This window comes from Nycticebus coucang, chromosome 20 (genome assembly GCF_027406575.1).
Source record: "Nycticebus coucang isolate mNycCou1 chromosome 20, mNycCou1.pri, whole genome shotgun sequence".
Classification (NCBI taxonomy): Eukaryota; Metazoa; Chordata; class Mammalia; order Primates; family Lorisidae; genus Nycticebus; species Nycticebus coucang.
Genome location: NC_069799.1, coordinates 49,988,170 through 50,003,485, shown reverse-complemented (window position 1 = coordinate 50,003,485; position 15,316 = coordinate 49,988,170). Strand labels below are relative to the sequence as shown.

At 41.9% G+C, this 15,316-nt stretch overlaps 1 protein-coding gene and 1 pseudogene across 8 annotated transcripts in view; one reads left to right on the top strand and one right to left on the bottom strand.

Annotated features, from left to right (window-relative positions):
* Positions 1 to 15,316, bottom strand: part of ARHGAP21 (Rho GTPase activating protein 21) — a 157,400-nt gene that overhangs the window by 37,381 nt on the left and 104,703 nt on the right. For 4 of the 7 annotated variants that reach the window (XM_053572465.1, XM_053572461.1, XM_053572460.1 and 1 more), the window contains 3 exons: positions 14,889 to 14,943; positions 9,803 to 9,832; positions 6,584 to 8,483 (listed from right to left, as the gene is read on the bottom strand). In XM_053572465.1, the coding sequence (XP_053428440.1) occupies positions 6,584 to 8,483; positions 9,803 to 9,832; positions 14,889 to 14,943 (1,985 nt within the window). The remainder of the gene's footprint in view (positions 1 to 6,583; positions 8,484 to 9,802; positions 9,833 to 14,888; positions 14,944 to 15,316) is intronic. The other 3 variants (XM_053572464.1, XM_053572462.1, XM_053572467.1) reach the window with 1 other exon arrangement.
* LOC128572430 (syntaxin-5-like) lies at positions 899 to 3,852 on the top strand (annotated as a pseudogene). Its single transcript, XR_008376210.1, has one exon. The product of XR_008376210.1 is annotated as a syntaxin-5-like (transcript).

Here is a 15,316-nt window from a genome sequence, read left to right as displayed (position 1 = left end):
CATTTCACCTTACAGTTCAGGAACTTCAGATGCCAACATCCACAATCTTCACATAGAGAAATGCAGTGAAATAAATTCTGTGTTAGTATCTCAGTTCCTTATTCACCCTGTTCCACCTTGGTGCTGTATGACTGATAAACATCATAATCATATGCTACGTGCTAAGGTTGTAGGAGGGAAATGTGAAATAAATGGACCTATAAAGACATTTTTATGCTGAGTAACCTTTATAAGACAATGCTCCATCAGACAAAAGATACCTATTCATTAAGAACAATGAAGAAGCCTTTACTAAGTACTCAAAGTCAAGTTAGATCAGAGCTAATTAGTCAGCTGTTTTATACTTAGTGAATTAAACAAATAAAAAGTTTCTTTTCATCAACCTGTATGAACATAGAATCAGATCTTTGTATTTTAGCCATAGTCCTCTCTTTAATAACATAACTGACGGTTTAATTCCTATACTTCATAGTAGCCAGGAAGAAATAGTAACAGATATAACCAATATTTTTACTACCCCAACTTAATCTGATTGCATCATTCACTTTATATAGGAAGAAAATAAGATGTCACTGTGCTGACAAGATCTCACAGGCCTGTGAGATACAGCCACGGGCTGTAGGACATTTTATATTTTAAAAAAATCCTGTAACACTCATTAGTTCTCAGGTATTTTTTATCTAGCTGTGTACAAGGTTCCATCTACAATAAGATTCTACTATTTTCTGAGGTTGGCCTTAATGGTGCAGATATGAATGTTAGCACAGTTTAGGTGGGCCTCCTCACAATATTTACAATTTCAATGTATCATATTAATTAAAAAATGTGGAATTTTTTCTGTAAAAACTGAGTTGGGTACTTAAAAAAATGGTTCCTCTCGAGGGTTCGACTTGGGCCAGGGAGGAAGCGGGGCCCTTTCTGCTGTGGGGCCTGCCCCTGGATCTGCGAATGCCTTGGGCGTGAAAGACCGCACCAAGTGAAAGGGCCCGAGGATTTTGCTGGTTAGCAGGAGAGTTTGTGGGGAAAGAAGCTGCCTGGGGAATGACACTGTCCCCTCCACAACAGTCCGAGGTTATGCGTCTCAATGATCCCGTGGAAACGCTACAGGTCTAAGAACACGGATCAGGGTGTCTACCTGGGTCTCTCAAAGACACAGGTCCTGTCCCCTGCAACTGCTGGTAGGTCCTGTCCCCTGCAACTGCATCGCCCCTCTGCCCCCCTCAGTGGCCCTGGTCCCTCCCCTTCCGGACACCATGTCCTGCAGGGATCGGACCCAGGAGTTCCTGTCTGCCTGCAAGTCGCTGCAGAGCCATCAGAATGGAATCCAAACAAATAACCCTGCTCTACGTGCGGTCGGACAGCGCAGTGAATTCACTGTCATGGCTAAGCGCATTGGCAAAGACCTTAGCAACACATTTGCCAAGCTGGAGAAGCTGACAATCTTGGCAAAGCGCAAGTCCCTCTTTGATGATACAGCAGTGGAAATTGAAGAACTAACATATATCATCAAACAGGACATCAATAGCCTCAACAAACAAATTGCTCAACTTCAGGATTTCGTGAGAGCCAAGGGCAGCCAGAGTGGCCGGCACCTGCAAACACATTCCAACACCATTGTGGTCTCTTTGCAGTCAAAACTGGCTTCCATGTCCAATGACTTCAAATCAGTTTTAGAAGTGAGGACAGAGAACCTGAAGCAGCAGAGGAGTCGGAGGGAGCAGTTCTCTCGGGCGCCTGTATCAGCCTTGACTCTCGCCCCCAACCACCTGGGGGGTGGCGCTGTGGTTTTGGGGGCAGAGTCCCGTGCCTCCAGGGATGTGGCCATTGACATGATGGATTCTCGGACCAGCCAGCAGCTGCAGCTCATTGATGAGCAGGATTCCTACATTCAGAGTCGTGCAGACACCATGCAAAACATTGAGTCTACAATTGTTGAGCTGGGCTCCATCTTTCAACAGTTGGCACACATGGTTAAGGAACAGGTAGAAACCATTCAGAGGATCGACGAGAACGTGCTAGGAGCCCAGCTGGATGTTGAGGCCGCCCATTCAGAGATCCTCAAGTACTTCCAGTCAGTCACCTCCAACCGGTGGCTCATGGTCAAAATCTTCCTCATCCTCATTGTCTTCATCATCTTTGTGGTCTTCCTTGCCTGAACCCTATTCACTCTGAGGCACTCCGTGGGGGGTTGGAGCCCTCCTGGAAAGGCAGGTGGCCACTACTGCCACTGAGCCTGTGCAGGGTACTTGGAAGAAAGGCCCTGTTTCCCTGGAACCGCTAGGAATGGCCACTGCCCCAATCTCCCACTCCTTGCCTCTGGCCATCCTGTCCTCCCTCACCACCCTCAGGCCCATGAAACACACAAAGTTCTGGATTTCAACTCTTCTGTGAAGTGGCTGGAAGAGAGCAGAGGCCAGCTGGGGGCCAGTAGGGGAGGTTGTCTCCACTAGGAAATTTCTATAAATCCTCCAGCCTGTCCGGAAGGAAACTTTGCAGCAAGGAGAAATGATGCCCTTGCCCCCTTCCTTTGAGTGAGGAGAGGAAGCAAAACTGGCCCAGGGACCAACTTTCCCATCTGGGTTATAACTTGACCTCTTTTCTTCTTCCGCTTTTTACCATGTGAGGCAGGGGGGCCTGAGCCCTTCAGCTGCTGCCTGCACAACCCTTGACACTGGCTGCTGGTGACTCAATCTGCCAAATATACTGCAGCCCATTTTCTCCCAATTACAGCAAGACTGTCAGCCTCGCTAGCCATGTCATCATTTCTTGGTGGTTGCATCGAAGGGCCTAGGCAGCAAGTGGAGTGAGCCCACTGCCCAGTACAAGAACTGAAAGGGTTGGGCTAATTGCTCTCAGGGACCCCACTGCTGACCAAGTCAGCTTTGGGCTCTGTACACACAGCTGCCCCCAAATGGGATAACCCAAGTTCAACAACACCTCATTAGTGTGGAAACTTCCTTGCAAATGCGGGATCCCATCAGAGTGAGTCCCTGATTGATGGCAACTTTCAAGACTATCTCAAGTGGTGTTTGGACCCATTTCATCTGTATTCTCTAACCAATTGGCCCTAATTTTTCCTTAAGCCAAGTGAGGCAAGAGCTCTGCCTACTGCCAGGAAAAGAAGGGAAAGTGAAGAATTTGTTCCCCGTTCATCTGAGGCTCTTGGTTCCATCTAAGTCCCTCACCAAATCCAAGCCAGTAACAGAAGAGTGGAGGAGAGACCTGCCTGGTATACCCTTTCCCCAGGGAGATTAACATGTTTCTTTGTCCTTCCTGATCAGAACCCACAGATTCACCATTCTGAGGTCACTTGAATCCACCTACCTCACACATACCAAGGGATGTTCAATCTAGAGAACAATTACTGTTCTCCAGAGCTGGTCTTGAGTGTGTGTGTGTGGGGGAAGGGGGGGCGTGTCTCGGAGAGTCCATAGCTTCAGCATTTTATAATTTCCTATTTCCTTGGTGCCTCTTCAGCAACTGGTCTACAACTACTGGCATCTCTGCTCCATTAACACAGGATGGGTTGGGTCTGTGAAGATAATGCTGGTCAAAGCCCTGACAGATGCCATTTCTTTTTCTTTTTTTTAGAGAGAGTTTCATTTTGTTGCCCTTGGTAGAGTGCTGTGGCGTCACAGCTGACAGCAACCTCCAGCTTTTGGGCTTAGGCAATTCTTTTGCCTCAGCCTCCTGAGTAGCTGGGACTACCATAACGCCCAGCTATTTTTTTGTTGCAGTTTCGCTGGGGTCGGGTTCAAACCCACCCCTCTGGGTACATGGGGTCTGCACCCTACTCGCTGAGCCACAGGCACCGCCCAACAGATGCCATTTCATTTGACTCCCCAACTCTTGGGGGGAATGTGTAGAACAGAAATTTGTTTCATACATCTGTTGTGTTTCTTTTTAGAGACAGAGCCTCTTTGTTGTCTGGGCTAGAGTGCAGTGCAATCTCACAGCTCACTGCAACCTCGAACTCTTCAGCTGGAGCAATCTTCCTGTCTCGCCACCCCAGTAGCTAGGACCATAGGCGCACACTACTATGCCTGGATAATATTTTTATTTCTTGTAGAGACAGGGTCTACCTATGTTGCCCAGGCTGGTCTTGAACTCTTGGCCTCAAGCATTCTCCATTTCGGCTCCCCCAAATGCTAGGATTTACAGGCAGAAGCCACCCTGCCTGGCCTGTTGAGTTTCTACTATTTCCCAAGGCAGGAGACTGAGCCTGTCACTAGCGGAAAAAAACCATGAATTAATCAAGGTTACTGCGCCCATGGACTTTACATTCTACCAGGTATCCTAAGTCGGCACACATTGTGGAAAATGGGAGAGTGCAGCTAAATGTAACTATTTAAAAAATACTCAATACAGGGTGGTGCCTGTGGCTCAAAGGGGTAGGGCCCCATATGCCGGAGGTGGCAAACCCAGCCCCGGCCAAAAACTTGGGAAAAAAAAAAAAATACATATATATATATATATATATATATATATAAATTACAGGCTGGGCGCCAGCCACACACACAAGGGCTGGCAGGTTCCAGCCTGGCCAGGCCCTGCCAAACAATGACAACTACAACAAAAAAATAGCCAGGCATTGTGGCAGGCACCTATAGTCCCAACTACTTGGGAAGCTGAGGCAGGAGAATCGCTTAAGCCTGGGAGTTTGAGGTTGCTGTGAGCTCTGATAGCACAGCACTCTACTGAGGGCGACATAAAGACTGTCTTAAAAAAAAAAATACTCATTCCAAAATTTTACAAAATATTCTCTACATATTGGCCATTCTTTGTAAAATTTTACAATGAATATTTTGTAAATAAAAGTATACTTAGCAAAAAAAAAAAAAAAAAAATGGTTCCTCTCTAGAACAGTGCTTTTCAACCTTCCTAATGCTGCAGCCCTTCAATAAGTTCCTGTGGATCACGATCCACAGGTTGGGAACTGCTGCTCTAGAATAAAAAAAAAAAAAAACACAGCTATTAGTGAAAGAGAAGCACGTTATATTGTAAAATGATGGAAAACTTTTCATAAACCTATGGGGCACCAAGATATGAGCAGAACCAGGCCCAGGCATTACCAACTCCAGGGGGCGCTCTTCACACCATATTCCATATAAATGGAGCCCTCTGGAATTCTTCACTGGGGTGATGCTGAATCAGCAAACCTAGAGTCCATGTCTCTACCACTTACTCATTGTGTGATTTTAGGGGAGTCATTTAACCTCTCTTTACCTTATATGTCTTATCTATAAAATGAAGACAATAAATACTAAGGATACACCATGACCCAGTTGTCTTAGAACTTTGTAGTAATTACGATGAGAACCTTTTTTTGGCATTTGCTGTATATTTAACCATCATCTCAAAGCTGTATATTTAACCATCATCTCAAAGTCATCTTTCAACGATTATTTCAACAAATACTTGTTAAATGCCTTCTTTATGCCAGTGTTCTAGGCATTAGGGGAAGTGGAACGAACCAAAGATCTAAAATCCTGGCTCTTGTGTAGTTTGTTTCAGTTCTACAGAGAGACACGTAGTAAAAGAATACAAATTATGTTGAGAGGAACAAGGGCCATGATGACTAAAAGCTTTCAGGGTCTTCTGAGTCTGTGTGCAGTTGCTATTATAGATGGGCTGTTTGGGAAAGGCTGCTTATGTAATATCTGAGACCCAAATGTAGTGAGGGAGAGGGCCAGGTGATTATCCTTGGAAAGAGTTCTAGGGCAGGGAACCAGCAGTGCCAGGGCCCTGTCACACCTGGCACATTCTGGAACAGTGAAGAGGCCAGCATGGCTGTAGATGGGGTGGACAAAAAAGTTCGAAATAGGATATGGGGTCAGAGATGGGATAGTGCTGTGGGATAGGCCATGGAAGGCCTTAGAGGCCGTCATGATAGGATTCTGGATTCTATTCTGGGTGAGATTCTGTTTCCTTATAGGGGTTCTTCTAATCAGGCCAGCAGCTCTAACCATGATCTGATTGACATTTTAAAACATCACATTGGCTGCTGCCTGCAGAACACAGCCAGGGCATAAACCGGCGGACAGAAGGCTTGGCAGGGTAGATGATGCACACAGCGGCACACACTTGTCATTTAAGTAACTTTTTCCAAATCTATTCCATGATTTAGTCTAAGACAATAACGAAGAGGTGTTCTCTCTCAACCCAAGTTAAATTTACAAAGAAATAAGCTTTAGAAAGTAAAAAGGCACTGTTTAAATGGAAGGCTGATTACTAATGATCAAGTCTATTCCACTTGGTTTTTGATTCACACGAGTCGACAACCAGACAGAATTTGGTTTGCTGATTCCCCCAGATGGTGGGAATCTGTTTCACCAAAAAAAAGAAAGAAAAAGAGTAGTAGGTACACAAATTTTAACCAAATAAGAGAATAATGGAGACTAGAAATAACATTTAAAGAGGGTAAAGGCTTAATGTCTCTGGTTGAAGTACAGCTTATGAGATTCAGAAGGGATGTTTTACCACAGGGTTAAGATTTCTGTGCCTGCTGAAATGCACATATTACTTCTCTGAAAGGATTTCTCAAATATTCAATCTATTAGCCAAGGACCGTAAATGGGCTCACCTATAAATGGAATGGAAGCCAAGGAGTCTCCAGGCGGGCTGGTACTTGAGGCCTTTCTTTCCTCCATTCTCTTTATATGGACCTCCCGGCGAGCGTCATTGGGCAGCCAGCAGGTGGCGTCTGACCCCGGCTCCTGGTCATTGACTGCCAAGATGTAAGACTGATGCCTTAAAGGCTGCGGGGTCTGGTGGCCAGATGGAGGTTTTTCTCTTAGGATGACAGTGTCTTTATTATCTAAAGCATCTGACTGCTGAATTTCAGCCTCTTGTAAATTTAAATCTTGATTTCCTTGACTGACAGGTAACTGTACATCGGAGGCGCCAGAGTTTTCATTCATCTGAGGAGCAGGCTTAGCAGAAGCTCCAGATAAAGGAGGGGATTTGCCGGGGCCCACTTGCTGATTGGGGGCACTTTCTGTCCTTAACCAGGACTGCTGACTCAGAAGACTGTTTTGATGTAAGTGATTTACTGGTCTTTGGTCTTTGATAGAAGCAAACGGGTTCTGGCTGAAGGGTGGTTTGGTGACATGTGTGGAAGGCGCTTTCAGGGAGCTACTTCGGACTTTCACAAGAGGCGACCTCTCTTGTGACGTCCCCCGAGGCACTGACATTCCCCCGCAAGTAGTCTGAAAATTCCTGTTGGATGGCAGCGGTTTCAGATCTGGGGGAACTTTTTTAAACTGTGGCACAGAACCCGCCCCTCTACCTGCGGACCGTCTGCTGTCGGAATTCACAACACTCGGGGCCACAGTAAAATTTGAACCTTGGAAAGATTTGTGAACTTCTTGTTGCCTAGGTCTTTCATAAATACCTCGCCTATCATCCTGTTCAGTAAATCCACTCCACTTGTAAGTCTGTTTCCGCTCGCCATTGGAATCAGGGATTTGATTCTCCGAAGTAACATTTTCTACAGTTTCACCCTGTCCCTCAATGTAATCCCAGGAACGAGTTCTATGATTACTAAAACTAACAGATGGAGATGTCAGTGCTCCTTGAGAGGCGCTTCTTGGGCAGTATTTCATCAGCACAGAATCCTCCAGTCTTTCTTGGGACACGCTGCGTTGCCGGATCTGAATGGACTGGGGCCCTCGGTCGTGAGAGGTGCTTCGACGTCGTACCTGCAGTGTGGGGCGGCTGGGCACCACCTGGTTATAGTCTGTTGTGTTCTGAGATGCTGCTCTCAAACTATCTAATCTTTCTTGAATTGTACGACAACCTATGTGCAATCGTCTATTATCAATATACTCTTTGTACGTTTTATAGTTTTTCCAGTCTATGTGCTGATGGGAATTCGGGGAATAATGATTCACAGAAACAGGAGGAGAATCCATGGCTGGAGCTCTGTTGCTTGAGATCCCTTCTGAATGTCCACTGTAATTTCCAGATTTCAGTAAAATTCTGGAAGGTTCCAGTGATCTGGAGCCTGCAGCCTGATGAATTAGGTGGGCCGTGGGCATCGATAAAGGTGGAGACGTGGTTCTTGACACTGGTTTTCCAGAGGTCTGCTCATTCGTGCCATACCTCACTTCTTCAGTTCTATGTGAAGGACCTGTGTGGGTGTTTCTGTTGGGTAACAAGTCTACGACCTTCTCAGAAGGCACAATGATAGTCCTTACACTTTCGTTGCAAACGCACACCGCTGTGCTTGATTTTGCAACGTCTGTGGGTGATGGAGGCACTTGTATTTCCATTCTATAGGCCCTGCCAGGTTGCACCAGGACTGGCGCACTGGTCTGTTGTTTGCTCAATGAAGAGTCTGGAGGAGAGATTTCAGTTGGCTGAGCCGTGGCTGACGGGGCGGGTGACAGCCAGGGATAGCAGATGGGTGGAGGTTCAGGTATATTGCGGGCGTTGCCGCTGTAGGCCTCATTGCCTTTCAGGTAGGCATCTTGAGAATATGCCTGTGTAGAAACGAGAGAAAAGTATCACTTAAAATACATGAAAAGAATGATATTTTCCATTTTTTCCAGTTCCCTGTTTTATTTTCCTGCGCCCTCCCTTGTTCCTGAATGACATTCACTACAGCATGCATACAAACACAACATGGAGGTATTCTACGGACTAGATAAGAGCTAGTTCTCTCAGAAATCAAATAAATTGTAGAATCTGAGACAAATATGAATGGCAATTGCCTGTTTTCTCAAAAGTTGTGCAACATGTCAAACTCCCCCCATCCCCAGTTAGATATAGCCATGTTGCTACTAAAATTCACCCCATTCAAGCTTTCTGGTTTTTCAGCAGTCGACAGGTTAAATGGCTGCCTAATAAATCCCAACAAAAGAAGATTCTTATCTTTTGCCAGAGAGACGGTGAAAACATTAAGAAATATTAACCACATCTTATGTTTAATACTACTACCACCATAAATTAAATACAATTGATTGAAGTGTCTCGTCAATTAACTATTACGAAGTCCTTAAAAAAAATCCATTTTGATAAATTAAGCCCTTCAACAGCCATGCTAAGTATTTCACTGTTTAAAATTAGAGAAGAATATGAATGTTTAAGAAATTAAGCATGTATGTTAAAGGCATAAAAGTATGAAAAAGGTAATTTACCTTTCTGTATGTAATTTACATTTTCATTTTAAGCTAATGTAAAAGTATGCTGCTTAAATTTATTTGGTCTCTTTTACTTATTATAAAGAGGCATTTCTCTAACAGGCAAGCATGCAGCTCAAGTTTTTTATCAACTATTTGTAAAATTATCTAACCATAGTTTTTAAAATGAGAGTTACAGAAATCAACTACAGAGACTCTCCAAACAGAGCCCAACAATGCAGCAAGGACCACCTTCAGCATTTAAGACAGGTAGGTGTAGTAACACATTTTTCCCTTAATGAAAACAAGCTTAACTCAAGACTACCATCATATCTTATCTTTGCATTTGACAGCTTGCAAAGCTCCAGTGCAGCCACTACCATAACACAACAGCAAAGTAACAGGGAAAGGGGAAGAGCAAGACACTTAAAAAAAAAAAAAATGATGCAGATAAACATTATGCTTTAACATCAGTTATACACAGGATACAAAAACAAACAAACGTAAAAAATTTTTAAAAGATGGAAAATATTATCACAAACACATTCTGCAAATTAGTAAAAATTAACACTATGGAGGGATTTCTCTAAGCAAACTCACAGTTTTAATAGATTGGCTTATTACATGTCTCTATAAAACATGACTTAAAAGCAAGGAAATGGCTACTGTGCGTTTCTTACCAGTGCTGTGACATCCTTTGTAAATTGTAGCTAGCAGAAAATAGGAAAACACAGTAGAAGCTGCTTACTGATACAAAGACAAGATCATGTTGTCATGTTGATGCTGCAAACAGCAAGCTAAAAATACATCTATACTGGTTTCTCTGGAAGGTACCAAGAGAGGTGAAGGGCAGTGAAGCATGAAGAATAACTTCAGTATCCTTCTGAGCCTCTTTTTCGCATGCTTTTTATCTGGTTCTGATTCGATTTGTCCACCATTCTTGAAAGCAAAATACATCTGGCGGCATGCATTCCTAACAGATATTTTCTTGCATGCGCACTGCTGCCTGGTAATGTTCTCCAAAGCTTCCCTTCCACGGGAGCAACATTGATGTCTCTCATTTCCCCTGAGCTTCTTCCAGCTCTGCTTCCAGATGACGAAACAAATGCTCTGTTATGCATTTAAAATAGTACAACCTCCTCCTTCCCCGGTAAATCAGAGCATAACCACGAGCCGTCAGCTGACTGCAGCTGCCTTCATACTATGATTTCAGTGGGGAAAGACTGTTTTATGAAATAGGTTCCGCTCAAAAACGGAGATCTTTCAATACCACACCTTTTGTGCTGTTTCATTAATTGGCAAAAATGACTACTGAGTAGGCATAAAAAAATATTACTTGCAGAGTAATTCCTGTTAACTTAAAATGAATACTACAGAATACAGACTAGAACGTAGTGAGAAATGAAAGCTAAGTATATGAAAGAAAATCTACCACACTTAATATTTTTATGGCATGAATAGAATTGAATCAAAACATGCATTTAGGGGATGTGCCTTCAGTAAATAACAAGCCTATCTTTTTCAAACTGATTATAACCACACAAATACTTTTCTACGACAGAACTGTCTGGAAGAAAGAATGCTGTATGTCTGGTACAGCACATCTCCCCCGGGCTTGTGTACTTTTATTATGTAATGCCTAAAAAAGAGGGTGGTGGGTTGTGCGTGTGTCCCTGTGAGACAGAAAAAGGTGAGTTGACAAGCTTCTGAACTTCTCCAAACCTCTAGTACATTAATGTATGTGGTGAAACTCAAAGGGAATATTCAGATTGATTCACCGTGAAACCTTTATTTTTCCCCAGAGGTTTTAACATAATTAGAATTATTTCCACTTGGGAAATGCTGTTCTAGAATATTTTAAAGTTACTTCCTTCATTCAAATTTGGGGAGGAATATTACCTTCAGTAATAAAAGTATATGTCTGGAACTATTACATACTTGAAAATTATTTTATATACTTCAGACATCTCTAAGATTTCTATATAGCAATCCTAAATGCTAAATAGTCTACAGTCATGAGTCCTCACTTCTGCATAAAATTATGGCAAGAGGGCCTTGAATTCATACACATGCATGCGTTAACAGTAGAATGGCTGAATAGAATGTCTCCTGCATATTGTACCATTGTCTACTGGCAGATAAGAGTTGAGATAATAAAATATGAATTCATTCAAGACCATTATTGAATTTCCTCATATATTCTCTTATTCATGAACACTAAAAAACATTGCTTCTTTATCTATTTTTATTTCTATGTATTTACTTATTACTTCCAAATAAGTTTAGGGAAATAAATTAGAAATAGATACCATACATTGTAAGGAATCTTCTTGCCTAATGAAGCCCTAAGCATTCCCCCTAAACAACCAACTACCTATTAAAGAATGCTTTGGACTCTTCCTACGAGGGAACTATTCACAAGTGCTTGGCCAAACCCCGTGTTGAGTCATCTGGAATGGATCGCAGTGTGCGGCCCTCTGAAATGAACACCCATTGACAGGGCTCTATATTCTGGGAACAGAACTGAAAACTCTACTTGCACACAGTTGTGACAGTGTCAGACATTTTCTTGAGTGCTTGGTCAAAAGGTACCAGAGCTTTCATTGAGTAATCATGGTCTGACATGTTAATGTACTAACCACCCACTGGGGATCTTCGAATTGTCAGCACACACCAATTAAATGGCACAAAGTATCATTTAAAGAAAGTAATTTATATTCTTACATGATTATATCAGAAAAACATCCTGTGTTGATACGTTTACCTAAAATGACATGGCCTGGAAATTTTTGAAACCAATGTCATAAGAATTGCATATTCAGCTATGAGGAAATTTTAATTTTTGTTTTAAGTCCCATGGCTACATTATAAAATAGGCAGGTGTTTTGATGAAATTAGACAATCAAATTTTTGCCACTTGAATAGCTCTTGTGGATTCAACAGATGATGGCAAAATATTTTTTAATTCGTAAAAATAACTATTTTCATATACTATTCCACCTACTTTCTTTTTTTAGTCTATTTATTTATTCCTTTATTTTTGAAACAGAGTCTCACTTTGTCACCCTTGGTAAAGTGCCACGGTGTCATAGCTCACAGCAACCTCAAACTCTTAGGCTCAAGCAATTCTCTTGCTTCAGCCTCCCAAGTAGCCGGGTCTATGGGTGCCCGCCATAGCACCTAGCTAGTTTTTAGAGACAGGGCCTTGCTCTTGCTTTGGCTGGTCTCAAACCCGTGAGCTCAAGCAATCCACCCCCCTCAGCCTCCCAGAGTGCTAAGATTACAGGCATGAGCCACTGTGCCCAGACTCCACCTACTTCCTTAAGCTTCCTTTACCCTTTACGTAAGTATTATATCTTACAATACAGTAGCAACCTTATCATGCCTGTTAGACTAAAATGTTTTTAGATAAAAAATTGTAGGGTGGGGAAAAGAACAAAGTAGATGACTTAGGCCAGGTGCAGGGCTCATGTCTATAATCCTAGCGAGGCTAATGTGGGTAGATTGCCTGAGCTCAGGAGTTCTAGACCAGCCTGAGCAAGAGTGAGATCCCACCTCTAAAAATAGCCAGGTGGTGTAGGCGCCTGTAGTCCCAGATACTCGGGAGGCTGAGTCAAAAGGATCACTTGAGCCCAAGAATTTATGAGACACCACGGCACTCTACCAAGGATGACAAAGTAACACTCTTCAAAAAAAAAAAAAAGATGACCCAGAGAATTCACTTTCTTTATAGTATGCAAGACCACTTGGGCCCACACCTGACAAATGGATACTTAATTCTAAATTAATTCTTAATTCTAAATAGAATACTATACTGAGTACAACACATATAAAATCATTCTTTAAAAAAGTAATGCTGGGTGGTGCCCGTAGCTCAGTGGGAAGGGCACCGGCTACAGACACCAAGGCTGGCGGGTTCGAACTCAGCTGGACCAGCTAAACAACAATGATACTGCAACAAAAAAATAGCCGGGCATTGTGGCGGGCACCTGTAGTCCCAGCTACTTGGGAGGCTGAGACAAGAGAATCGCATAAGCCCAAGAGTTTGAGGTTGCTGTGAGCTATGACGCCATGGCATTCTACCCAGGGCAACAGCTTGAGACTGTCCCAAGATTTGCTTATCTTTAATAAAATATAACAAGACAGACTAACTAACCTAATTTTCCACTGATGACATCATTAGAAAGTTATTCCTTCCATTGCATTAAGCAGTTTGCTGCTCTTCATCAACCACACAGCAGGCTATGATGGCGATTCAACAGTCCAGTGACTTTTAAAGCCATTAGTGTCTGCTGCTCTGTCACTATGCTGAATTATCAGAGCAGGAACTCTACAACTACCTCTGCACCTATAAGCTTAGAAAAATTACTGCACGGAGCTGCACCTTTCTTGGTGAGTGTCCTTGAACCCAGCAGAGCTGCATACTTTGCAAAGGGTAATCTATTGTCAGGAATGAGCCAGTCCTACATAAAATCACATGCCTAAAAACACTGGGCCCATTTCCATGGATTTCAGTCAATTTTACACGTCAGTGAGAAAGATGAATCATTAGAATCCATGTTAGTGACATTTTTGTAAAAAAAAAAAAAGTTTATAGATTATTTAAGACCTTTGCTGAGCAAAATTCAAACTCATACTTTACAAATGAAAAACATCACATGCTTCCCCTCCCCCACTTCTTTTGAATCTAGCTGTAAGAAAAGAAAAGGCCAGAGCCACCACGCCTGTAGTCCTACATTCTGGGAGGCCGAGGCAGGTGGACTGCCTGAGCTCAGGAGCTTGAGACCAGCCTGAACAAGAGCCAGACCCCGTCTCTAAAAAACAACCAGGTGTTGTGGTGGGCACCTGTAGTACCAGCTACCAAGGAGGCTGAGGCAACAGTATTACTTGGAGCCAAAGAGTTTGAGGTTGCTGTGAGCTTATGATGCCATACCACTCTACCCAGGGCAACAAAGTGAGACTGTCCCCCACAAAAAAAGTAACAAAAGAAAAGAAAACCCAACTATTCACCAAAAGGAATTAAAAAAAAAAACTTTGGTAGCCAATGCCATTTCCTAGATCTGTTAGTTGTCAGTATGTTACTTAAAGAGTTTTTCTTGTTCCATTTTATTTTTCTGATCTTAAAAGCTAACTGAATTGAAGTATTATTTTCTTGATTGAAGTATTATTTTCTTGAATAAAATTGACATATGTTATCATCTTTTTTACTTTCAGCAATATTTAAACTTAATGAAGCTTATTATGTCTTCCAGAAACGATGTGAGACTAAATGCTAAAGTTTTAACTAGACCGTTTCATTTCTTACACTCTGATATAATTTCTCCTTAACCTTTAGTCTCCATTCATTGCGAACACTGCTTCTAATGGAATGAATTGATACTGTTAATAAAACTGCGTGGTTACTTAATTTACAGACACTACTATACTTAGTAGAAAATTAGGAGATAGCTTTCATATAATTTCTGGCCTCTTGTTTTAAAAAAAGATTCTAAATCACTTGTGCTTTGAATTTTGATTTTTGGTCAGAGGGCTAACTTCTAGTTGCATTCTATGCAACCTCTTCAGGAATCTCATTCTAAAGTGAGAATTTTGAGCAGATTTGCTTTACTTTGTGTAAAATTTAGAGAATACTAGATTCTGTTAAAGGAATCAGAGGGGTTTTTAAACTTTAGGATCTTCTTTTGATTCAGTTTACCTCTATCTCAAAAATATTTTATTAACATTCATGACTATAAAACAATTCATTTTTAAATAAGTAAAACTTACCACTTGGAGAATGTCTTCATCTTTTGGCATAACACTAAGTTCCAATGTTGTATCACTGAAATTGAATATATGTATATACTATTTTAGGGATGACAGGAGTATATCAGAAAGACTTCAAGGAAAAATAGTTAACTCACTATTTAATTAATTTATTTATTTAATTTAACTCAGTTAAATTAAACTGTTTAAGAGTTTAATTTCGATTTTTTAAAATCTCTGCTTTATAAAAACCAAATCATCAGCATGAAGTCACTTTTGTATACATACGTAAGTTAATTATGTATATTACAAAAGAAACCACCCTACCATGTTTGTGCTATTCATTATCAGTCAAATCTCATAACATGTTTCTAACTTAGAAATATAAAGTATATTGCTTACATTAAATAGTCCTAGAACAAAATTCATAATAGTATCAGTATCAATAC